At 41.9% G+C, this 26,146-nt stretch overlaps 1 protein-coding gene across 1 annotated transcript in view; it reads left to right on the top strand.

Annotated features, from left to right (window-relative positions):
* The window catches only part of TRPM1 (transient receptor potential cation channel subfamily M member 1), a 95,314-nt gene that overhangs the window by 24,397 nt on the left and 44,771 nt on the right, over nucleotides 1-26,146 (top strand). The window contains 12 exon segments of the mRNA XM_042940472.1: nucleotides 1,995-2,074; nucleotides 6,516-6,711; nucleotides 7,972-8,185; nucleotides 8,835-8,959; nucleotides 9,844-10,015; nucleotides 11,866-12,040; nucleotides 12,476-12,599; nucleotides 13,621-13,693; nucleotides 14,595-14,695; nucleotides 23,052-23,225; nucleotides 24,492-24,626; nucleotides 24,842-24,892. Of these exon segments, the coding sequence (XP_042796406.1) occupies nucleotides 1,995-2,074; nucleotides 6,516-6,711; nucleotides 7,972-8,185; nucleotides 8,835-8,959; nucleotides 9,844-10,015; nucleotides 11,866-12,040; nucleotides 12,476-12,599; nucleotides 13,621-13,693; nucleotides 14,595-14,695; nucleotides 23,052-23,225; nucleotides 24,492-24,626; nucleotides 24,842-24,892 (1,620 nt within the window).

Here is a 26,146-nt window from a genome sequence, read left to right as displayed (position 1 = left end):
CATGAGATCATGACCTGAACTGAAGTCAGATGCTTAACCAACTGAGCCACCCAGGCACTCCAAAAAACCCAAAATTTTAAAGAGAAAAATATAAGTTCCTGCACGTGGGCATTTATTGCATCTTTATTCATGTTTGCCAAAACTTGGAAGCCACCAACTCCAGTGGGTAAGTGGATAAATAAACTGTGGCTCATCCAGACAATGAAATATTACTCAGCACTAAAAAGAAATGAGCTGTCAGGCCATGGAAAGGCATAGAGCAATCTTAAGTGCATATTAGTAAGGGAAAGAGGCCAGTCTGAAAAGGCTGCATATGTATGATTCCAACTATAGGACATTCTGGAAAGGGCAAAACTATGGAGACAATAAAAAGATGAGTGGTTGCCAGGAGGTGGGGTAAGATAGGGATAAATAGGCAGAATACTGAGGATTTTTAGGGCAATAAAACTATTCTGCATGATACTATAGTGGTGAACACATGTCATTATACATTTGTCAAATCCCTAAAATATTCAACATTAAGAGTGAACCCTAAGTAAACTGTGGACTTTAGGTGATTATGAAGAGTCAATGTAGGTTCAACTTTGGTAACAAAGGTACCACTTTGGTAGACAATGCTGATAATTATGGAGTCTGGGCATGTGTATATGGGAACTCTCTCTACCTCCGTTTCAGTTTTGTTATAAACTAAAACTGCTCTTAAAAAATAAAGTCTTTTTCGGGGTACTTGCGTGGCTCAGTCGGTTGGGTGTCTGCCTCCAGCTCAAGTCATGATCTCACAGCTCGTGAGTTTGAGACCCACATCAAGCTCTGTGCTGACAGCTCAGAACCTGGAGCCTGCTTCAGATTCTGTGTCTCCCTCTTCCTCCCCCTGTGTTTGCCCCTCCCTGCTTGTGCTCTGGCTCTTTGTCAAAAATAGATAAACCCCAAAAAATTTTAAAAGTAATAAAGTCTTTCTCAAGAATTTAAAAGGTGTGTCCTCTTCACCCATCACCCATGTTCCCCAGGCCTCCAGATCCCATCTCTTGGAGGGAACCATGTTAGCTACTCCTTGTGAGCCCTTCCCAGTATATTATGTCTATTGTCAAGCAAGTGTGTTTTCATATTAATATTTCTTCTCTGTAACTTTAATGACAATACCCAAGAGATTATTCCATGTCTTACTTTTTTACTTACTATAGCTTGGTGATCATTTCCTATTGATACAGAGAGAAAGTCTAATTTTTTTAATAGCCACAGAGAATTCTATTGATGATTGTTCCATAACACAGGTACAATCCCCTACTGATAGTAGGTGATGTCCAGTCTTTTGATATCATGAACAGTGGTTGCAATAAATAAATGAATATGTGTCATTTTGCATGTATTCAGGGATACTGATAGAGTAAAATACTAAATGGTCAAAAGGTATATGCTTTGTAATTTTGATATTATTGCCAAATTGCCCTTGTTAGAGGTTGTACCAACTTCTAGTTCCAGCAGCCATGTTATATAAGTACCCATTTCTTCACAACCTTCAATATTTTTAATGATAAAAATAACATTCAGTGAATCTGAGCACCAGTTAGAGAGTCCACTTGTAAAATTACTATGGTGTATGGGTGCCTGGAAGTCCAAAGAAGATGAGGTTCTTGATAGCAGACAAAGTCCTAATCGGATGCTTGCAGACTTTGTTGGCTTTTCCAGTAACTCACATTTATACCAGGGCTTGTCTGGGCACTGGCTTGCTCAGGACGGCATAATGCCCCCTTTGCAGACTTTGACTTGCATGCAAAGCCTAGGTTTTGTAGCCCTATGGAAACCATGAATACCTACTTCCAAGCCATTTCTCTGAAAAAGATTCTTAAAGAGTTGCATCCACGATTATTGAAGGTGTCTATTCAGATGTTTTGGTCAGACTTCCTGTTAATGATTTTTTTTTTTTAAGTAAAAGAATGAACTCTGATGATTGTGTGGGACTATATTGGTCTAGTTTTCACTTCTTTCTCTTCCAGGGACAGAAAGCTTGGATAGAAAAAACCTTCTGCAAGAGAGAATGTGTCTTTGTAATTCCCAGCACTAAAGACCCTAACAGGTAAATTGGAAGTCACACCTAAGACATTATCCAAACCAGCACTTGTTCACCAGTTGCCAGCAACTATTCTTGTACTTTCAGGAGGGGGAAGAGGAGGGAAGAAGAATGGCTAGAATCCATTCCCTATGGGAGGCATTAATCAGGGAATACTTCAGCTAAGAAGCTTCTCTGTCAAGATGCAGGAAAGATTGTTGTCTGACACTCATCCTAATCTAATGTGAACTCTCATAACTAGATGGGCCCTCAGTGTTCTTCCTAGTCTTAGGGAGATCAAGATTTCCAGGGTAGCTTCATGGCTTCCTGTTAGAGTTTCATAATGCTATTTAGGTAAATAGGTACCTCCAACACAGTTAAGATCTGAATGGTTAAGTGAACTAGATGTAACTCTATGAAAAGGTGTAGTTTGTACACAAAATGTCAATTTCATTCACCTAAATAAAAATGAATCTGTTGGGGCATGTGAGTGGCTCAGTCAGTTGAGCGTCTGACTCTTAATTTCAGCTCAGGTCATGATCCCTGGGTCATGGGATGGGGCCCCGCGATGGTCTCAATGCTGAGCTGAGCATGGAGCCTGCTTAAGATTCTCTCTCTCTCTCTCTCTCTCTCTCTCTCTGACCCTCCCCTGATTCTGTGCCCTCTATTTCTCTCTGTATCTCTCTCTCTTAAAGTAAAAAAAAAATTAGGGGCACCTGGGTGGCTCAGTTGGTTGAGAGTCTGACTTCCGCTCATGTCATGATCTCACGGTTGGTGAGTTCAAGCCCTGTGTCGGGCTCTGTGCTAACAGCTCAGAGCCTGAAGCCTGCTTCAGATTCTGTGTCTCCCTCTCTCTGTGTTCTGTCTTTCTCTCTCTCTCAAAAATAAATAAACATTAAAAATATTATTTTAAAAAATTAAAATAAAAAAAATTTTTAAAGAAAATGAATCTGTTATAAACTAAACAGAAGGTCTTCTAAAGCCATTAAAGTGATCAGAAATGAATCTAGCTAAACCTTACCATCTCTGAGGACAACAGCTATGGGCTGAGTTTGGAGAGCCACTGAGAGGATTCACCCAATATGAAATCCATGCAGATAGGATCACTGACACAGAGCACACAGACTCTCAGACATCACCTAGGTCAGATATGACACATGCAACGTCAGCCCCACCATGTCCCCATGTTCGCCCCCTCCACTACTCCCCTGTAGATTCCTCTCCCTGCTTAAATGCCAGTGATTATCCCCCAAGTCAAGAAATATGCATTAGGGGATAATGTCAAAGATCACGAAAGTCATTCTTTTGTTGAACCTAAATGTCCCTCCTTATTTCAGTGGCACCCAGACCCTCCTTGATGGAAACTACCTATGCCAGCCCTCCTTAGCATCTGCTGTACTGCAGTCCCCCACATAGCCAAGTGGCTGGGCAGCAGAAGGAGCAGAAAAAGCTTCAGGGACTCACACATGAGACTCTTCTGTGAGCTGCATGGATTCTCCAGCATGGGGTTAAAAAAAATCCTGGAATGAAAAAATAACCATTTAAAGTCCCTGAAAATGATCCCAAGGGCCAATAGGAAATAGAGAAATATCTATACAAAAACACCTACAAAAATTCAATAGAAAGGCTAGAGTTTGCAGTATTTGAAGCACGAGAGCTCTGTCCCTTCCCTTTCCTGGCTCAATAAGATCAAACTACATCTAAAGGAAGCAGAAGGAAATATTAAATAAAATGGAATAAAATAGAAAATTTTGAAACAATAGAGAAAAATCAATGTAACCAAAAGCTATTTCTTGGAAAAGATCAACAAAATTGACAAACCTTTAGGTAGACTGATGAAGAATTCAAATTACTAGAATCAGAAATGAAAAGATATTACTACCAATCTTACAGAAACAGAAACGAATACAAAGGAATACTAATTTATACACTAATTACAATAAATTAAATAACTTAGGTGAAATGGACAAATTCCTAGGAAGACACAAATTACTAGACCAATTCAAGAAGAAATATGCAATCTAAATAGACCTATATGAAATTAAGACATAGGATTAGTATCAAAAATGACCCACAAAGAAAAGCTTAGGTCCAGATGACTTCACTGCTGAATTGTACTAAATATTTTTCAAAGAATTACACAAATAATCACAAAAATGTCAAAAAAATAGAAGATGAGAAAACATTCCTCAACTCAGTTCCTGGTTTCATGAGGCCAGTACTACCTGTATATTAAAACCAAAGACACCACAAAAAAGGAAAACTACATAACAGTATTTTTTGTGAGTATGGATGCAGAAATCCTGAACAAATACTATCAAACCAAATATAGCAACATATAAAAACATAATCAACTGGGATTTATCCCAGGGATGCAAAGTTGGTTTCACATCAGAAAATCAACTAATGCAATACATCACATAAATAGAATAAAAACAAAAATAACATAATCATCTCAACTGACAAAAAAGCATTTGGTAAAATTCAACACCTTTTATGATTAAAAATTGAGGAATTTCTTCAATCTAATAAAGGACATCTATGAAAATCCACAGTTATCATCATACTTAATGGTGAATGATTGGATGCTTTGCCTCTAATATCAGAGATAAGGATGTCCACTCTCACCACTTCTATCCAAAACTGTACTAGAGGTCTTAGCCAAGGAAATTAGGATAAAGAAATAAAAGGCACCCATAGTGGAAAAGAAAAAGTAGCTATCTTTATTGGCAGATGACATAATGTTGTATATAGAAAATCCTAAGTATTCACTAAAAAAAAAAAACTCTTGTAACTAGTAAGCAAGTTCAGCAAGGTTGAAGTATAAAATAAAAATCAGTAAACAAAAATTATGTTTATATCTATCTACTTGCAATGAACAATGAAATAAAATGAAACTAACAAAACAATTCCATGTACAATATCATCAAAAAGAAAAAGATACTTTGGAATAAACTTAGAAAAGAAGTGCAAAACCTATACTCTGAAAAGTGCAAAACACTGTTGAAAGAAATTAACAAAGATCCAAATAATTGGAAAAACAGCCCATGTTCATGGATCAGAAGAGTTAACATTGTTAACAATATTCACAAATTGATCTACAGATTCAATGCAGTCCATATCAGAATCCCAGCTTGCTTCTTTGCAAAAATTGACAAGCAGACTGATATGGAATTGCAAGGGATACAGAATAGCCAAAGCAATATCATTTAAAAAAAAAAAAAAAAAGAACAGAGTAGGAAGACTCACACACTACTTGATTTCAAAACTTACTACAAAGCTACAGTAATCAAAGTAGTATGGTACTGGCATAAGGATAGACATACAGACCAATGGAATAGAATCAGGAGTCCAGAAATAACCATACATTTGTAGACAATTGATGTTTCAGCAAGGTTACCAAAACAGAGAAAGTACAGTCTCTTCATCAAATGGTGTGGAAACAACTGCGTATCATGATGCAAAGAATGTATTTAGACCCCCACCTCATACCATATATAAAAATTAGCTCAAAGTGTATCAAAAACCTAGGGGCACCTTGTTGGCTCAGTCTCTTAAGCATCTGACTCCTGATTTCAGCTCAGGTCATGATTTCATAGTCGGGATGGAGGCTCACTTTGGGTTCTGCTCTGGGAATGGAGCCTGCTTAAGATTCTCTCCCTCACCCTCTGTCCCTCCCCAGCTCAGGCTCTCTCTAAAATTAAAAAAAAAAAACAAAAACTGGGGCACCTGGGTAGCTCAGTTGGTTGGGCATTCGACTTCAGCACAGGTCATGATCTCGCAGTCAGTGAGTTCAAGCCCTACATCGGGCCCTGTGCTGACAGCTCAGAGCCTGGAGCCTACTTCGGATTCTGTGTCTCCCTCTCTGCTCCTCCCCTGCTAGCACTCTGTCTCTCAAAAATGAATAAAATGTTAAAAAAAAACTATCAAAAACATAAATGTAGGGGTTTAAACTATAAAACTCTTAGACAAAAACATAGGAGCAAATCTTCATGACTTTGGATTTAGCAAGAGATTGTTAAATTTGACAATAAAAGTATAAGCAGAAAAAGGACTATATTTTCAAGGTTACTAATGTAGAGAAATGTTTTATTAAGCAACAGAAGAATTCAACAATTTGAAAATTCCTGGAAGGTCAATTCTGTCTGTATCAGGAGGACATGATTACACTTTGTCACAGCATGTTTGATAATTGATGCCCATGTTGATGTTTTCAAGACATCAAAAAAGAGTTAAAATATATGCAGTACAGAAGGACAACTATCCAATGTGCTTTAAATGGACTGGTATGTAAATAGATATAAGTTGATTATCTGGAAAAGGCCATCATAAGGGACATTTCTATCCTTAACAGAGCCATATAAGGAAAGTGTTAGTCTGCCCCTGTTCAGGTGCTACCCTCCTGTTGAGTTTAACTCCTCTTAAGGAGGAAAATGTTATGGAAAGACTGTTTTGTCCTTGTTTTCAGGTGTTGTTGTGGCCAGCTTACCAACCAGCATATCCCCCCTCTGCCAAGTGTAACATCTAGCAAAAATGAAGAGGAAAATAAACAGGTGGAGACTCAGCCCGAAAAATGGTCTGTCAGCAAACACACCCAGAGCTACCCAACAGATTCCTATGGAACTCTTGAATTCCAGGGTGGTGGATACTCCAATAAAGCCATGGTAAGACAGGCTTTAAAAAGGGATGCCACTGTGTAAGCTCACAGTCTCTATCAGAGACCCAGTCTCCCAGCTCCCCAGACTGCAGACACCTGGATCTTCTTTCAAGGTGTGACTCAGTCTTCCTAGATATTTCATTGTAAAGGGAAGAAATATAACTGCACACTCAACTTTTTAGCCATGAGATTTCGAAACTGAGCAATCTTATAAAGAGCACGTAGTGTCACTAAGTTCATACCAGAATTGTGAATCTACAAATCATGCAACCATACTCATCACTGAGTGATGAGTGAGAAATTACGCTATTTGTTTTTTGAGGTTGTTTGGGGTTTGCTTTTGTCTTTTATAACTGTGAACCTTCCACTCCCCCTTGAATGGGTTAGGAGTGTCTGGAAATATTTCCCTCTGAAGTTCATCCACAGCCTCCCTGGGCCTGCATTCAGCTGGCCCAAGAAGACTAAGGTCTTTCACATTTTCACGTAAACAGGGAGTGCCCTCTGCCTTTCAGATGAGCCCTGCCAGAGAAGGGAGGCGTCAGCACTGTGATCCCTTTCAGCTAATTCTGAATAATACTCCCACATGTCCAGTCAGATCGTTTTTGCAATTTCATTTTATTCCACTGGCCCAATGTCATTGTACAAATAAAATTCAGTTGCGTTCCAAATAGCACAACAGAGTCTTCTGGAATGGCACCCTACATATCGGCATGGACACAAAGAGGCTGTTCATAGGGGCAAAGGCATCTGACCATTCATTTCTTCTTCACCTTGGGAAATGGTCAAATCCAGAGATTAACCCAGGATCCCCATTGTCAGCACCAACACAATGTGGCCAGTGAGCACTCCCTCAACAATGCCCTGTCTAACCTCTGGAGATATAGTTCTAGCCGGGCCCCTTTGGAATTGATTTTCTCAAGATTGAGGATTGCCAGGTAAAACACAGGACACCCAGCTGTATTTGGATTTCAGATAAACAACAGATAATTTTTTAGTATAAGCATGTGCCAAATATTGCATAGGTCATACTTACGATAAAACATTTTTCAATGTTCACATAAAATTCAAATTTAACTGGGTGTCCTATATTTTTATTTGCTAAATCTGGCAACTCTTCCAAAGTTCCTTTCCCTCACTTAGCCACAGACGCACACAGAAGGACAGAAAGCCAAAACCAAAAGTGGTTGGACACGAACAGTAACCCTGTTCCCCTGTGATACAAGAGGAAAACCAAGAACAGGTACGAGCAACACATACTCTTTTGCAGTATATCCGTGTATCCTATGACACCAAGCCAGATTCGCTGCTTCATCTCATGGTTAAAGACTGGCAGCTGGAACTCCCCAAGCTCTTAATATCTGTGCATGGAGGCCTCCAGAACTTTGAGATGCAACCCAAGCTGAAACAGGTCTTTGGAAAAGGTCTGATCAAAGCCGCCATGACCACTGGGGCCTGGATTTTCACTGGGGGCGTCAGTACCGGTAAGAGCAGGCCCCTCCCCTTCCTGTAAACATACAAACCCAGAACTCATTATAGTTCCCAAAGAGTTGTTGAATAATTAAGATCAAAAAAACAAAACATATTGCAACCTGAAAATATTTATGACAGAAGTGAAATCTTTGTCCAGTAGCTTATTTTTTTATTTTTATATTTTAGTGACAATGGTCAACATTTCCAGCACCCACGATGTGCCATTCCTCGAACTGAGTCCTGTACAAGCCTTGTTCTCACTGAGGCCCTTGACAATCCTTTTTGCCATCCTATGGGAGAGGAAACAGAGGAAGGGAAGGGTTAGGGCCATGCCAAGCAGTCTGACTCTTGACTTTGGCTGAATGTAGCCAAGGAGCCCCACTCACTTCCATCTTTAGGTCTTAGAAATTTGTAAAGGAAATCCCTTTACCATTGCTTTGGTTTTTGGTTTTTGTTTTCCCTTTTCTAGGAGCTAATGCAGGGTGACCAGTTATCATGAGCTCAGACTTCTAATGTACTTTCTTTTAATGATGAAGATCATTATGCTTCAACCCTATTCCATAGGGAATGGAGTGGTTCAGAGAAGGGGTCCCTAAAGTTCATAAGTAATGGTATGATGGGAGGAAAGGGCCTAAAAATATGATCCATGGCTATTTGTAGGTGTTATCAGCCACGTAGGGGATGCCTTAAAAGACCACTCCTCCAAATCCAGAGGTCGGGTTTGTGCTATAGGAATTGCTCCGTGGGGCATCGTGGAAAACAAGGAAGACCTGGTTGGAAAGGATGTAAGTGTTTTCTCCCCAGATATTGGCAATTTTTCAAATCAAAGTCTTTATATTGAGATAACTGTGGATTCCCTTGCAGTTGTAAGAATAATAAAGAGAGGTCCCATATGTCCTTCCTCCTTTTCCCAATGGTAACATGTTTCCAAATGTGGTATAGTATCACAACCAGGATATTCATATCAATACAGTCAAGATACAGAGTATTTCCATCACCATTAGCATCACTCATGTTGTCCTTTAATATCCATGCCTAATTCTCTCTGACCTCTACCATCTCTTTAACCTCTGGCAGCCACTAATCTTCCCCTTATCTCTATAATTTTATTATTTCAAGAATGTTCTATAAATGGGACCATGCACTATGTAACCTTGAAGACTGCTGTTTTGTGATTTTTTTTTTTTATTGTTGTTGTTTTATTCCACATTCCTAGAGATCCATCCAGGTTGTCGTGTGTATCAATGGTTCGTTCCCTCTTATTTCTGAGTGGTTTTCCACAGTATGGGTGTATTCCACAGTTTGTTTACCTGTGTATCTGTTGAAGCGCATCTGAGTTGTTTCCAGTTTGGCTATCACAAATGAAGTAACCATAAATGTTCATGTACAGGATTTTGTGTTACTGTCAGTTTTCATTTCTCTACAGTAAATGCCCAGAAGTGTGATTGCTGGGTTGTCATTATCTAAAATGATTTATTTGTTTTTTCTAATTTAATATAGAAATTTGCAAACAGAAATTTTCAACAGAGAGAGGACAGGGAAGCAAGAGTAGGTTTAAGTGCACAGTTAGATGAAGTTGCCACTACATACGTATGTATACTGCCTGCTTCCCCTGGTAGTCTTAATGTCTACGTTCTGCAGCGCTGATCTATGTTGTGCATTTTGCCAGGTAACGAGAGTGTACCAGACTATGTCCAACCCCCTAAGCAAGCTCTCTTTGCTCAACAACTCACACACTCACTTCATCCTGGCCGACAATGGCACCCTGGGCAAATATGGTGCCGAGGTGAAGCTGCGGAGGCAGCTGGAGAAGCACATCTCTCTGCAGAAAATTAACACAAGTAAGTTCTGGCAAAGCCCATGGGTGCTGGGCTGCCACCCCTGCCATGAAACCCAGGCTTAAATGGAAACTTCCCAAGTATGTTTAGAGTTTCCACTTTGATTCTCATCAGATCCACAGAACAACAGATCAACAGACTTGTCTAGAGCCCTTAGTCTGGCCAGGTACCAAATCACACTTGCTGAGCTGTGTGGTGATACTCTGCCCCAGGTTTACAGGGAGGGGCCATGTGAGAAACAGCCCTATAGCAGTTGTCATGGTGACAGCATTGCCCATCATGTTGCCCAGTGTAATTACTGTAGTTATTTTTGTAATGTTTGAACACGAAGAAAGTTCCTCACTCAAAGACATAGTAGGATTTCTCCTGTCAACTGAGTGTTAGTTGATCATTAAATTAAATATCTCTGTAGCTCTGGGTCTCTCACCTAGACTAAGGTGAGCTGGATGGGGAGACTTGTGGAGACAGCCACAGGAAACATCTGCTCCCCATGGCCCCACCTGTGCTGGTCCAGGTGGCACAGCCCTACAGCAGGGCTGCCTCCAGGGGGTGGGTGGTGAGGTCAAGCTCAAGAGAAAGGAACAAACAACAACCAGATGAAATGATAATGACTGGTTAGGATGAAAATAACTGTTGTTATCTCTTGAAATGTGCTCCCACTCTGGCAATACTTATTGCCAAAATATTATTAAAATATTTTAAAGACTATTTTGTTTTCACCATCCCTGATAAGGTTTTTGTGAAAGCCAGTCTAAGGCCTGGAAATGGTCATTGTCAAGCCCAATTAAGGACCTGTGAGCGCAAGTGGTTAGAATGGTTGCCTGCAAAGGGGACTGTGGATAAACTACTTGGTGACTGATTTTTTTGTTCTCACATTTTTAATTGTCTTGGACTCATAACTTTTCACACTGCCCAACTTCATCTGGCCATGTGACTTGTGGGCTTCCCTTTGTCATCCTTTGCCTAGGGCTCTGAGTGAGGCAGGGACAGCAAAGGGGTGCTCAGTCGTCACCTCTCACAGCCTGGAGCTTCGGGGAATCCAGCCTATACCAAGAAAAACCAATTTTGCCCTGTTTCTAGAAAATGAAGCGATTTGGCCACCAGATTCCTGAAGATTTAGAATGTCAAGCCTTGCTTGGCTTGGAAATCTCAAAGGCAGGGTCCGCCTCATCTTTACCTGTTTTTCCGGTATCTGTTGGCCGGGACCTGGCACAAAGCAGACCCTCCGTGCATATTCGCTGAAATGAACTTCACTGAGATTATCTTGGTAGGAGAAGAGAAAGTTGTTCAAAATTTTTTAGAGTTCCTGACTATAGAAATGCATCATGGAAGCAAACCAGAAACTCTGAATTCGGCCACTTGAAATGTTTAGATTTCCTCCTAATGTATGCTAGCAGATTTTATCTGAAGGCCTTCAGAACTATGAGACCAAGGACATTTCTCCTACTTGCCATTTGTTAATGTTGATCAAGTAACTCCCATCACAACTAATGGACGCCTGGGAAACACGCTTGGAATATAATTTGTCCTGGCCAATCTGGGGTAAAATTGTCAAGTAGACAAGTTTGTCTCTGTGGCTCTTCCACTCCCACTGTCCTCCCTCTCCAGAATCTCAGATTCTTGGACTCCTCCTGCTTCCTCCTGCTTCTCAGAGTTCACCCTGCTTGTTCTGCCTCCAGAAGTTAGCCTGTCCCTACCACATTCCCAAAGATTCCTACTATCTGATGGAGACAGAGGGAGGACTCAGGGAATAAGTTACTAACTGATGGGTTAATAATGGTGGTCCAAGTTGCCCTCTCAGGTAATTTGTGCCATGTCGTTGGTGTGTATGATAAATGTGTTTTACGTTGCAGGGCTGGGACAGGGTGTGCCTGTCGTGGGCCTGGTGGTGGAAGGAGGCCCTAATGTGGTTTCCATTGTCTTGGAATATCTCCGAGAAGACCCTCCAGTCCCCGTGGTGATTTGTGATGGCAGTGGGCGAGCCTCGGACATTCTGTCTTTTGCACACAAGTACTGTGAAGAAGGAGGGTAGGATTTCTGACATGTTACAAAGGGTGGGTTTTTAACTGCCTTCTTGTTAGGCCAAGAAGAAAACCCTAAGTGATACATTTAGCCATTCCAAAAATGCTAAATAATGAAGATTTACTAGATCTCTCCCATTTTCTGAGGTCAGCATGTGAGGGAGCTGTCAAGAGCATGATGTTTCTTACAGAATTCTTTCTCTGGGGGAATATACTCTCTTCCAACTTCATTTTTCCTTATAAGGTTTTCAACCAGCCTGGAATTTAGGACACGTGTGAATGCAGTTTTTGACTGTGGTCCCTTTTTGTCTCCTAGCCTGGGATACCCTCCAATGGTAAAGTTTCAAATCAAAGACACCAGACGGACATAGAGTTGTCTGATTTATTCATGTACAGATTTAACTCATATTGTTTCCTTCTCTTTTGCATTTCCTTTGAACAGGATAATAAATGAATCCCTCAAGGATCAGCTTCTAGTTACCATTCAGAAAACATTTAATTACAACAAGACACAATCTCATCAGCTGTTTGCAATTATAATGGAGTGCATGAAAAAGAAAGAACTCGTAAGTGTCTTGAGTTTATTTCCAAACCAGCTCCACAGAGAGAATTATGTTTCCTTTCTAATTCTGCCCATATGTGCATGATGGACTTGTTCATATTTTAGTTTCAGACTTTTCCAAGGGGCAGTTTACAAATCCCTACCAAATTGGCTGTTATGCCCACGTGATAGAAACAGACTAAGCATGCACAGGGAAGGGACCAAAGTGCTTTCAGAGCTTAGCACATGTTAGGTGACACCATGCTACTTTGCACCAGTTCTGAGGTTTATGATATTAATCATACGTAAAGCCATGAGGAGCGACAGACACACCCTTTTAGGTGCACTTACAAAATTCTATCACTTCACTCTCCAAATACAGTAATTATTTCCCACTCCTTGCCTCCCTAATTATGCTTGTAAGGAATACACACATAAGGTAGCCCCTTCAAAATTTTAAATCTAGAGGGATGCCTGGTTGGCTCGGTTGGCTCAGTTGGTTGAGCATCCAACTTCAGCTGAGGTCATGGTCTCATGGTTCATAGGTTCAAGCCCTGCATCGGGCTCTGTGCTGACAGCTCAGAGCCTGGAGCCTGCTTCAGATTCTGTGTCTCCCTCTCCCTCTCTGCCCCTCCCCCACTCATGCTCTGTCTCTCAAAAATGAATAAATGTTTTAAAAAAATTTTTTTAATTCTAAATCTACAAATTTCCTACAACTGTAGCAGTTTTCTGAGTAGAAATTATTTTGTCAACTTGGTAGCAATTTAGATATTGGAGTATGTAGATACTGAATGGGCTCTTTCCTCTTGAGAGTAGTGGAGTAGATTGGGTAAATAATAAAATAGGTATCCAGGCAAAGACTCAGAGTCAGGACAATCAAAGTTATCACTTGTGGAAATGAAAGACACCTGGCTTAAAATCATTCCACTTCCAGAATCATTGAATCGCATGTCAGTCTCTATGGTCCTTTAAAAAAAAAAATCCAATTCTCCCTTTTAGTTTCAACTTTGCTTTACCTGGTCTTTTCATGATTAACTTGTTTTCAGGTCACCGTGTTTAGAATGGGTTCTGAGGGTCAGCAAGACATCGAGATGGCAATTTTAACGGCCTTGTTGAAAGGTGAGCTCTCAGGAAACAGTGACTCCTGGCCTCTCAGTGCTGGCCTAGGCCAGGGCTTTGCTCATGGCCAAGAAACCACACTCCCTCTTCTCCTGCCAGGAACAATGTCTACTGGTGATCGAATCCAGAGCCAGTCAGGCTGCCTGGAGTTATCTCACTGTGAAGCCATGGCAGAACAACAAAGCTCACGATGGGTGTCTTGGGAAGGGGTATTTTCTGCGGGTGCCAATGGACCATGTGGGCGGAAGTCAGACCAGTTTCTATTCATAACTAGTTCATTAAGGGTTTCCTCATAGAGGGGGAACATGGGTGGTTTTTCATTTGCCATCACTGCAATGATTTGTTCAATTTCCCCATCCTGCTCCTAATGATAGGCTATGACCTGGCCACTCACAGGGTCACTCTAGGACACACATTTCTTCTCTGCCTCTTGGCTACTCTAGGACAATGAGAGGGCAGGGATGAGAGAGGAGAGTGTCACCATCGGACCAGGTGCCTGGGAGTCCTGTGCTGGTCTCCCCACGGCTGGGGGCTGGTGCTCTTGGCCTGTGCCCACCTTTGGCCTGAAAGGGCTGATGTTAAGGCAGTCCCAGGGCTTCTGCCCTCCTGCAGATGAGGGTCCTGGAATCACCAGGTTCCTCCTCTGTCCCTTCAGGGACACCAAGCCAAGCAAACATGGAAAGAGGTGGCCTCCAACCTCCTCCCAGGCAGCTCTTTGAGAATATGGAGTTCTTAGCTTTGGGGCCTGAGTAGTCACTCAGGGACAAGAGAAAAGGCAGGAGTGCTTAGTTCCAGGCTGGCGTGAGCCAGCCCAGGGAAGCCTGTGCTCACCTCCCAGCACCTGCCTAACTGGGGCAATCCAGGCATGGAGTGAGAAAAGCCTTGTTTCTTGCCTTTCCAGGGACAAATGCATCAGCCCCGGACCAGCTGAGCTTGGCACTGGCTTGGAACCGCGTCGACATAGCACGAAGCCAGATCTTTGTCTTTGGGCCCCACTGGCCGGTGAAACTAAGTGTTTTTCATCTCATACTAGCATGACCTTGTATAGATGATATATTAGTATGTTCTCCCTCATTATACAGATCTCAAGAAATTATCTGGGGTTTCTGATGATCCAACGTTAAATGCATTAGGGTCATTAAATGTTGCTATTTAACTTCCAAGAACCAGAAAGAAGAGCCACTAGTACTAATTATAGATTCAAAACGGTACTCTTGAAGAAATAACCACTAAATATTTTATCTTTGCTGGTGAAGTGGGGTTTACCCTTTTAAAGAAAAAGAAGAAAGAAAATAGCCCATTAAAATTAAATACAACAGTTGCATTGAGAGCATCGTCTTTTTAAATTATGTTCCATGGTACCCTGGAGGCCTAGAGAATTTTAGGGTGGGGGGGTCTTTGGGGGTGTGGTATGTATGTGTCTGTGTGTAGCATGTGTGTGGTGTGTGTTATGTGTGTGGTGTGGTGTGTGATGCCTGTGTATGGTTTAGTGTGTGTGTGGTATATATCTGTGGTATCTGTGTGTGTATAATAATGATTAATGTGTGACAGGATGTTTGTGGGTGTGATACAGCTGTGTGTGTGAGTGGTAGGTGTGTGTGTGTGCAGAATGAACATGTGTGGTAATCACCTCTAGGCTTTCTTATTTCCTGATGGTTCCATTTTCACGCCAGCCTGTTTTCATCTCATGAATGCCATACCTGAGGATACAAATTGGATGTTTTAAAGTCCTCTTCTGTTCCCTAAATTATCTCTATTTTTCTCCCTGGTCAGTTGCTCCCATTTGTCCACTTTGTCTTTTTCTGTTGCAGATCCTGGCTTGTCCATCCCCATTTCCAAATGAGGGATGGGACCAATTAATCATAGGAAGCTTACTTTGCCATTAAACAGCTCTACTTTGCCATGTGCAGATTGGAACAGACTAGTGAGGCTCTGGACCTCTCTATACAGGTCCTTCCAATGATTTAGCGACCATTCTTCCGGTTTCTGCCTGCGGGTGAAGCCCAGGAATGCAGTTACTCTGCACCTGCCCAAGGGGGTGTTGGCAGGGCACACAAGAGGGGATGGGGGATGAATGGCCTCCTGTCCTGTAGACAGTCCTTCCACTGATCACCATGCTTTCTACCCATCATTAGCTCTCATTCTCTGAAAATCTGGTCCTACTTCTACTGCTACCTTCACATTACTCCTGGTTTACTCCTTCATGGTTTTAACTACCCGTTAAGTATTTCCACAAATTTGTTAATAGCTCTTGTCTGCCTCTTCTCCTTGCAATAGATTTTTCTTTATCATAGTCTTCTGTTATCATTTCCATGAGGAGGAAGGGCAAGCAGGAGACATGTGATCAAGACTGCAACCTGGAACTAAAATCCTTCTCAGTCCCGCCATAATGCAGTATATGGTCTCCAAAAGTTTCCTTTAATGGTTGAAGCACATGATTAACTATGTGCTGTGAATCTATAGTCTTTCTAGAATTCTTGACATAATAGAGAACTTGTGGTAGGGAGTATTTGATAATTACTACACAATAAATCAATCCTAGGTCTGGTTGGTTATATTTTATTAGTCAATATTCTTCTATTTTTTTTATTAAGTACAAAAATAAAAACTGTCCCCAAAAAACTCTTTGTTAAAGGGTTTTGTTAAAAACATAACAAAAACTGAGGCACCTGGGTGGCTCAGTTGGTTAAGTGTCTGACTCTTGGTTTTGGCTCAGGTCATGAGCCCCACGTAGGTGTTCGAGCCCCACGTAGGTGTCTGAGCTGACAGTGTGGAGCCTTCTTGGGATTCTCTCTCACTCTCTCCTGCCTTTCCTAGCTCTCTCTCTCTCTCTCTCTCTCTCAAAATAAATAAACTTTAAACCAACAATAACAACACAGAGAGAGGTAGTAGTGTTTGATATATACATATAACAAAGTAATTTATTTATATTGAGTCATTAAAAACTTGGACTAACAATTTTTTAAGGGAATAGGCTAAACTCCACCTGAGCATGTAAGAGCAAGGTTTGGGGACATCTAGACCACTGCCCATTTTAAAGACCAAAATCTATAAACCTTGGCCAGTTTCACTGAGATTTCTGAAACAGAAAGAAATATCTGCATATTTTTTATGATGAGAACCATTTATTTGGCTTCCATCTGTGGACAAGGGCTTATCCTTTGGCAAAACCATGAACTAGAACCTTAAATTCAAAGAAATTGGTAACAATGCCTGATATTTCGGTCACACACTGTGTTTTACCCCATGTGTTCACATACATGAGCATTACTGGACCAGCCTTCACAACTCTGAAATAGATCTGATTGCCCTCATTTTATAGTTTGGAAAAATAAATTGATATCCCAAGAGGTTAAACAATTTTTCCCAAGTTTACTCATGACACTTCTAAACAGCATGTAGATCAAAGAAATCTCAAGAGAAATTTTAAAATATTTTCAACCAAATGAAAATGAAAATACAACTTAAAATTTGTGGGATACAGCAAAAGCAGTGCTTAGAGGGAAATTTCTAGCATTGAATGCATATATTAGAATAAAAATTAAAGCACAAATCAATAACATTGAAAACAGGGGTGCCTGGGTGGCTCAGTCAGTTAAGCGCCAGACTTTGGCTCAGGTCATGATCTCACGGTTCGTGGGTTTGAGCCCCGTGTCGGGCTCTGTGCTGACAGCTCAGAGCCTGGAGCCTGCTTCAGATTCTGTGTCTCCCTCTCTTTTTCTGCCCCTTCTTGGTTCACACTCTGTCTCTCTCTCTCAAAAATAAACATTTTTAAAAAATTAAAAAAAAATAATATTGAAAACAGGAAATCAATGGAGAAAATCAACAGAAACCAAAATCTAAATCTTTGGAAAGATCAATGAAATTAATAAGCCTCTAACTAGGCTAAGAATACTAATATCAGGAACGAAAGAGAAAACATCACTACAGACTCCATGGACATTATAAGGATAATAAAGGAGTATTATCAACATTATCCCCAGCAAGTGATTGTTTAATCCATATTTGAGGTTGCAAATAGGAATTTCCTCTCTCCAGATGTGGTCCATGCCATCCCTTATCCTTCTAAAAGAGCAGTGCCCACAAGTTAACATCTTGTGCAGCCCCAAACAGGACTGTCATCTGCCTTAAGCTGGATCTACACATCTAGCACTACAACAAATATAATCTTTCACTCATATTAAGTTTTCATCTGCAGCAATTCCCAAGGGTTTTGTCATGCTTACACCTGATAAACCACATCTTTCTGTTCTGAGGTTAGCTGTTCTGGGGCCCAGATGGACCCAGGTGTAAGACATCTTCCTTGTTACACGTCACCTTGCTAGATTCAGTCCATTATGTCAGCTTATCAAAATTTTTAAATTTCAATTATGTCACCCAATATACTTACCATCTCGTTTTCCTTTCAGCCGACTCAAATGCTAAAGTACCAACCCTCTCTCCAGCCTGTCACACCTCTCTTATTATTTGTGATTCCTCCAGAATAGTTGTCTCCAAGGTATTTTAATCGAAAGAGCCCTTTCTACACATGGCATCTTGAGTAGAGCAGCAACATATAAAGCAAATAAGAGCTGAGCCCACCCCATTGGCCACCTTTCCCCAGGCAGCCCCTGAAGCCCCTCTTCAGAGTAAAGGGCTCTAGTGGCCCTGGCTAAAAGCTACCACTGTCACATTACCAACCACCCTCTTAGAATCCTAAAGTGTGATCCTTGAAGGAAGAATGGATGAGTCGTTTGAGCATCTAGGAATATTCTTATGATGCCTGACCATATCTACTCCATCTTTAATTCTCTTCAATGACAAAGACGGACGTTAAAAAAGAAGAGGAGGGATTCTACTCCTTCTCATTCACTCAGCAGCAGCAAATGGTGGAAATAATCTCTTCTTTGGCTTTCTTGAACCAAACCATTTTTTAAAAAAATCCCTATTTTTACTCATTCATTCACTTAACAAATGTTGGTCAACCACTTCCTATGATAGGTTCTAAGGACAGAGGGGTGAATAAAACAGACCTTTCACAGCCCTTCTAGAACTCTCTGTGTAGTGTTGGTGTGGACATGGTGTGACAGGGTGGGCAGGGAAAATGAGGCAGACAAGAAACAGATAATCAGATGAATAAATATTGAATTCTAAATTGTAATAATTGTTAAGAAGGAAAAATGCACATTTCCATGAGACAGAATGTGGGGAATGGGAGGGCTACTTTTTATTGAGACACCAGGGAAGACCTTGCTGAAAAAGTGGAATTAATGCTAAGACCAAATAGGTGAATAGATGCTGGCTGGTGAAGACTGAAGGGAAAGCACCTTCCATCCAGAGAGAAGAGCATGTAAGGAGCCTGAAGTAAGAAAGAACTGGACATTTTCAAATAACTTACTGAAGAAGAAAAAAAGGCCAGTGTGGCTAGAATGCTGACAAGGGAGTGACTCAGGAGGAGGTTGCAAGCCAACCAGGAGCTGTGCATTATGAGCACTGCAGACCTGGTATAGGAGAGAAGGCTGGGTCTGAGAGCTTGGGGAACCACTTAAGGACTTTTCTTTTCCTGAGCAACAATAAATATTATCTCACACAGTGTCTGTGGGTCAGGAATTTGGGTGTGGTTCAGCTGGGCAGTTCAGGCTCAGGCACTCTCATGAGATTATCCTTAAGCCATATGCTTGGGCTGCAGTCATTTGAAGGCTTGACTGGGGCCGGATGATCCACTTCAGGTTGGCTCACTAAGTAGTTGGCAAGTTGGTTGTTGGCCTCAGTTTCTCCCCACATGAATGCTCCATAGGGCTGCTTGAAGCTCTTCATGATAAGATGGCTGGCAATTTTTGCTCTTCCATCAGGTCTTTCCCCTTTTGTTTCCTCAACTGCTGTATCATCTTGTTTTTGCTTTTTTCCCCCCAATTTTTTAAAAGTTTTATTTATTTATTTTGAGAGAGACAGAGCATGAGTGGGAGAAGGGCAGAGAGAAAGGGACACAGAGAATCCCAAGCAGGATGGAGCCCAACGTGGGGACTGAACTCACGAAACCATGAAATCATGACCTAAGTCACAACCAAGAGTTGGACACTTAACCAACTGAACCACCCAGATGCCCCACCCCCAATTTTGTTGTTGTTGTGGTAAAAGTCATTTAAGTAAAATTTACCAGGATGCCTGGGTGGGTCAGTCGGTTAAGCAATTGACTCTTGATTTTGGCCCAGGTCATGATTTCGTGAATTATAGCCCCACAGCTGGCTCCGAGCTGACAGTGCAGAACCTCCTTGGGATTCTCTCTCTCCTTCTCTCTCTGCCTCTCTCTCTCAAAATAAATAAACTTTAAAAATATAAATGAATAAATAAATAAATTTACCATCTTAAACATTTTTAAGAGTATAGTTCAATTGATCTAAGTACATTCACATTGTAGTGCAACCATCACCATCATCCATCCATAAGACTCTTCATCTTATAAAACTAAAATTCCATATCTGTGAAACAATAACTCCCCATTTCCTACTTCCCCCAGCCCCTGGCACTCCCATGTTACTTTCTGTCACTATGAATTTGACCACTTAAATACGTCATACAAGTGAAACCATACAGTATGTATCCTTTAATTGGCTTATTTCACTTAGCATAATGTACTCAAGGTTCATTTCTGTGTGGCATATATTAGAATTTCCTTTCTTTTTAAGGCTTAATCATATTCTGTTGTATGCATAGACCACATTTTCTTATCCGTTCATCCATCAATGGACACTTGGGTTGCTTCCACCTTTTGGCTATTTTGAGTAATGCTGCTATGAATATGGGTATACAAATACCTACTTGAGACCATGTTTTCAATTCTTTGGGATATATACCCCAAAATAGAATTGCTGGATCATAAGGTAATTCTATTTTTAATTTTTTGAGGGGCTGCCAAACATTTCCACGGCAGCCGCACCATTTTACATTTCCTCCAACAGTGCATGAGGGTTCCAATTTCTCCACATTCCTGCCAACACTTGTTTTTGATATGGGTCACCTCATTGTGGTTTTGATTTGCATTTCTTTAATGATTAATGATGTTGAGCATCTTTGCATGTACTTGGACATTTGCAGATCTTATTTTGAGAAATGCTGATTCAAGTTCTTTGCTTGTTTTTGAATCAGTTTGGTTTTTGTTGTTGTTGAGCTTGAGCTTTAGGAATACTCGATAAATTCTGGATATTAATCTCATCAGATATGTGATTTGCAAATATTTTCTTCATTAAGTGTGTTGCCTTTACTCTGTTGATACTGTCTTTTGATGCACAAGTTTTTAATTTTTGATGAAGTCCCATTTGCCTATTTTTTCTTTTGTTGCCTGTGCTTTGGTGACATATCCAAGAAGTCATTGCCAAATCCAATGTCATGCCTTGAATCTGTTGATACTCTTTTGATGCACAAGTTTTTAATCTTTGATGAAGTCCCAATTGCCTATTTTTTCCTTTGTTGCTTATGATTTTTGGTGACATGTTCAAGAAGTCATTGCCAAATCCAATGTCATGAATCTTTGACCTAGGTTTTCTTCCACAAGTTTTATTGTTTTAGCTTTTACATTTAGGTTTTTGATCCATTTTGGGTTAAATTTTGTACATGATGTTAGATGAGGGTCCAACTTCCTTCTTTTTCAGGTGAATATCCAGTTTTCCCAGCACCAGTTGTTGAATGCTGTGTCAAGTTTTCATGAGGATTATAATTGTCTTGTCTACATGAGGAGTCAGCCAGGACACTCTTTCATCCATATCTCTGCGTTGACCAGGGACCACACAAACTCTCATGGTGCCCTCAATGAAATCTCTACCCCGTCCCACTTAAGTGTTTTAAGCAGGAGAGTTACATGGTTTTATTTACATATTTAGGATCATTCTGGATTTAACATAGAAAATGTGTTGGGTGGGTACAATGGCAGGTAGGAGGAATCCTGTTGAAAGGTTATTGAAGTAATTCAGGGGAGAGACATCACCTGGGGCTAGAGCAGAGGCAGAGGAGAAATAAGAATTGGACATAGTAAAGCAATATTTAGCATTAAACATGATGTGCCTCAAGACAGATTAATCGTGGAAGAGGGCAGTGCAGGCAGCGAGATGTCAGCAATCTCCCCCCGTTCTCTGGCTTGCTACTGAGTTCAGGGACACTGGAAGAGGAAAGGTTGGAGGGAGTGGTTTTGAGTGTGGTTTTGGACATCATGAGCTGTAAAAGCCTTTGAGATATCCAAATGGAGGTGCCAAGTTGGGAATAGGAACTCTAGGGAGAGACATGGACCGAACCTAGAAACGACAAGTCAATTGCAAACACATGGGGACTGGCAGTATGGGCCTCAATACAGTTGCTGAAGGAGAGTAAAGAAGGAAGGAAGGGGCTGTGGATAGAGCCCCAAGGAGCCTCAACATTTACAGCCAGTGCTGAGAAGCAGTGGCCAGATAGGAAAACCAGAGCGTGCATTACCAGAGAAGCAGGAAGAGGCTTGAGGGGGAAGCAGGCAGCAGAGTCAGATGCGTTAAGAGCCCAGCATGAGACGGACTGGGAAATGCCCATGAGGTGGTACCAAAACACTCAGCCCCTGCCACAGCCAGAACCATGGACAGATGGGAAGAAGCAGCATGGAATACATGGAGCAGTGTGCGGGAAGGGAGGGATGGACACTGTGCATGCAGACAGTTCACCAGAAGAGTTTGGCCAGAGGACAGGGCAAGTCCGGCAAGATAGGACTTGGCAAGATAGTAACTGGAGGGGTCAACTTTGTCTCAACGTTGGTATCACTGTGTCTGCACCAGGGCCATATACCCCCAGGCTCTCCATGTGACTGGAAGACAGGCCCAGTAGCCAGGTCCCACTTCTGCACTGCCTCCTGTTCTCTGAGTGGAACACATTCTTCCCTCAATGCATTCAGTCTGTCGCCACATGGGTGCATCTCGGTAACACCCAGCAGGCCTTCTCAAGCCACCAATAAGCTCAGTCATGATTCTATCCAACAGGCATCCTCAGGTTTACAGGGTGTACTTTGTCTCTGACCCCTTCACGATCATTTTCTCCTTTCTGCATTAGCAACTATCAGCACCTCCCCTTTGGTGCCTCTCAGCATCCCTTCCTTTGGGCAAAAACACATCAATCAAAATATCAGCCACTTTAAGCACACAAGTAGCAGTGGTTCATAGTATCAGGGCTTCCTCCAATAGGCAGTAGGCCTGCAATGATTGTGTGTGCATGTGTGTGTATGTGTGTGCATGTTTGTGCGTGGGTGTGCTTACATGTGCATGTACACACACGTGTGCACGCAGAGGTGAGGGGGATCCGTGCACCTGTCTTGGGACAAGGGACAGCTTTAACACTGTTCCTCAACTCTGTTTGCTGTGGACTGCAGCCCCTGGGAAGCCTGGCGCCCCCCACCGATAACAAAGTGACGGAGAAGGAAAAGAAGCCACCTACAGCAACCACCAAGGGGGGAAGAGGGAAAGGAAAAGGCAAGAAGAAGGGGAAAGTGAAAGAGGAGGTGGAGGAAGAAACTGACCCCCGGAAGATTGAGCTGCTGAACTGGGTATGTCTTCACCCCTCTTTCCCAAGATCACGAGTCGGTCATCCTCTTTCTCCAGGGGAAGGGGCAGTTGTCTTTGCTTCAGCCCCACCTGGGCCCTGAGTCCCGGGAGGCAGTGGCAGAGCATCCACAGGATAGTACCAATATTTCAAAAGACAACAGCAGGCTTCACAAACACCAGACATTCCGGCTTTGTGGGAGAATGAAGCTACTCAGAGAGGTTGCCCACCAGTGGCTCTTTCTGCCTGATGCACACATAGATGCTTCATGCCTGAAAATATGGGAAACAAACCAATTATCATGAAATAAACACAGTTCAGGGAACAGAAGAAGGAGCCTGTGGTTGAGATGTGCAGGTAACAGCACTTGTCTGGGCTGGGAGTCTGAGCCACACGCCGCACAGTATTCCTGGCCTTGCTGCTCTGAGGACACAGGTAAGGAGGGTGCTGAGCTTCTGAGGCGACATGTGACTGGCATTATCACAGCCACTAACCCTGGTGGCATGCTGTGAGTCCACAAGTTCCATCCAGCTACCACATGGTTATCCTCAGTCAAGAACACAAACTCTCCCCCACTGCTGTCTCCAGAAGTCTTTGCATTATACTGAGTGCTGAAGGACAGAGGCACAAACGATAGATAATAGCATATAAAATATTACAACCGACCGCCTCAAAACATTGTTTACCAAGTCCGGAGCTTGGAGATTCAAGTACTGATTATAGTACTTATAAGAAAGAATGCTACAGCTTATGTGGTGTTTCTTTCCCATCTTTATATTAAAAGAAAAGAGAATAGGGGCACCTAGGTGGCTCAGTGATTTAAGTGGCGGACTTCAGCTCAGGTCATGATCTCACAGTTCATGGGTTCAAGCCCCATGTCAGGCTCTGTGCTGACAGCTCAGAGCCTGGTGCCTGCTTCAGATTCTGTGTCTCCCTCTCTCTGCCTCTCCCCCACTTGCACTCTGTCTCTGTCTCTGTCTCTCTCTCTCTCAAGAATAAATTAAAAAAAAAATTTTTAAAGGAGAGAAGCATCTACTTTTCTCCTTTTATCAAGCTTTGATACTTTGACAGGACAGGTAGGGGCCAAATTGAGAAAAACGATGGGAGGTGGGGCGTGTTTACTCAAGACAAAGAGCAAAGAGAACCAGGTTCAACTTGCTCGAGGGTCTGGGGGGGTCAGAATGCACTTTCCCAGATGCTTCCTGTCTGCCTCTCGCCTGGCACCCCTCTGAGAGGCCACTCACAGGGTCCCTGGTGTTGGTTTGCACAGGTGAATGCTCTGGAGCAAGCCATGCTGGATGCTTTAGTCTTAGATCGGGTCGACTTCGTGAAGCTCTTGATTGAAAACGGAGTGAACATGCAGCACTTTCTCACCATTCCGAGGCTGGAAGAGCTTTACAACACAGTAAGTGTTCTAGAAGGGGGGAGGGCAGAGGGGAGCTAGCTGTTTGAATATGTTTATTACCGGTGCATATTTTGCATAAATGCTCTTAGATGAACACGAGATCACTGGAACACTGGTTTCAGCTGGGACATTAATTCTATGGAGTAGGGTAGGATTTAGCTCTGAGAGTTCAAGAGAAAAACATACTTAATATGACTGAATGCTTCTCTTTTCAGAGGCTGGGTCCACCAAACACGCTTCATTTGCTGGTGAGGGATGTAAAAAAGGTCAGTCTGCCATTTTATAATTCTTACCTATTGGCATCTTTCAATAAGACATTTTATAAAGCAATTTTTTAAATTTCTAAAGTGTGTTGTCATATTATTAGAGGCATAAGAAAGAATGAATTCCTTTCTCCATAAAAGAGTTTACTAGAGTGTATTATGCTAAGCGAAATAAATCAGAGAAAGACAAATATCATATGATTTCATGCATATGTGGAATTTAAGAAATACAACAGATGAACACAGGGGAAGGGAAGGAAAAATAAGATAAAAACTGAGAGGGAGACAAACCATGAGAGACTCTTAAATACAGAGAACAAACTGAGGGCCGCTGCAGGGGAGGTGGGGGATGGGCATTAAGGAGGGTACTTGTTGGGAAGAGCACCAGGTGTTGTATGGAAGTGATGAATAACTGGGCTCTGCTCCTGAAACAAATACTACACTGTATGCCAACTAACTTGAATTTAAATAAATAAAATTTTAAAAAAAGAGTTAAAACTAAAAAAAAAATTATCATTTTCACGTTCATCCCTACACATGCCAGGCTCATGTTGAATGACTGATTATGGCACCTTGGCACCATTACCAAGGCCCTGGGCAACAGCCAGGGAGGTGCCATCTTACCACTGGCCTGAGCCTCCATCTTCCAGTGGAACCCCATGTTCTGTATCTACTTTTAAGATCTGGGGCTCACTCCCTTCACTGAGCCAGTCTCCAAAAGGAACGTGCCTCATGTCATTGTATGCGTTCCGTGGACTATTCCCTCATTAGTGAGTGATAGATGTTTTCACCCCTTTCCACTGCTGCTGACTACTTACAGTCTGTGTTCTTGTAGGAGCTCGTTCGTTCATTGTTGTGTCACGTCGCCACAGGCTAGAGGATTAGATTGGGTTAATGTGCGAGTGATTCATTTTGCTAGGATGCAGTCCCTGGCTTGCCAAGTGTGGAACATGTATTCATACTCTGAGCAAGAAAAAATAACTCAAATGAGAGAAATAGAGTTTTCAGTCAGAGTCCCAGATAGTCTGGCCATCCTTTGCACAAATGTCTCCTAATAATATAGTAATTCAGCTTCTATAGACACTCATTGGATCAGCACAGGATCAATGTATCCAGGAACCAAGACGGACCAGCGCCCTTACTTCGCCCATAAGGAATCCGATTTCCTGGAATTCTTAGATTAGGATATAAACATTCAAAAGCCACAGCTACCCAAGTTCAGACCCAAACATTTCTCACCTAAATGGCTTCAACAGT

The sequence above is a fragment of the Panthera leo genome, chromosome B3 (assembly GCF_018350215.1).
Source record: "Panthera leo isolate Ple1 chromosome B3, P.leo_Ple1_pat1.1, whole genome shotgun sequence".
NCBI classification, from domain to species: Eukaryota; Metazoa; Chordata; class Mammalia; order Carnivora; family Felidae; genus Panthera; species Panthera leo.
The sequence above is the reverse complement of the archived record's forward strand: the minus strand, read 5'-3'. Positions and strand labels throughout refer to the sequence as shown.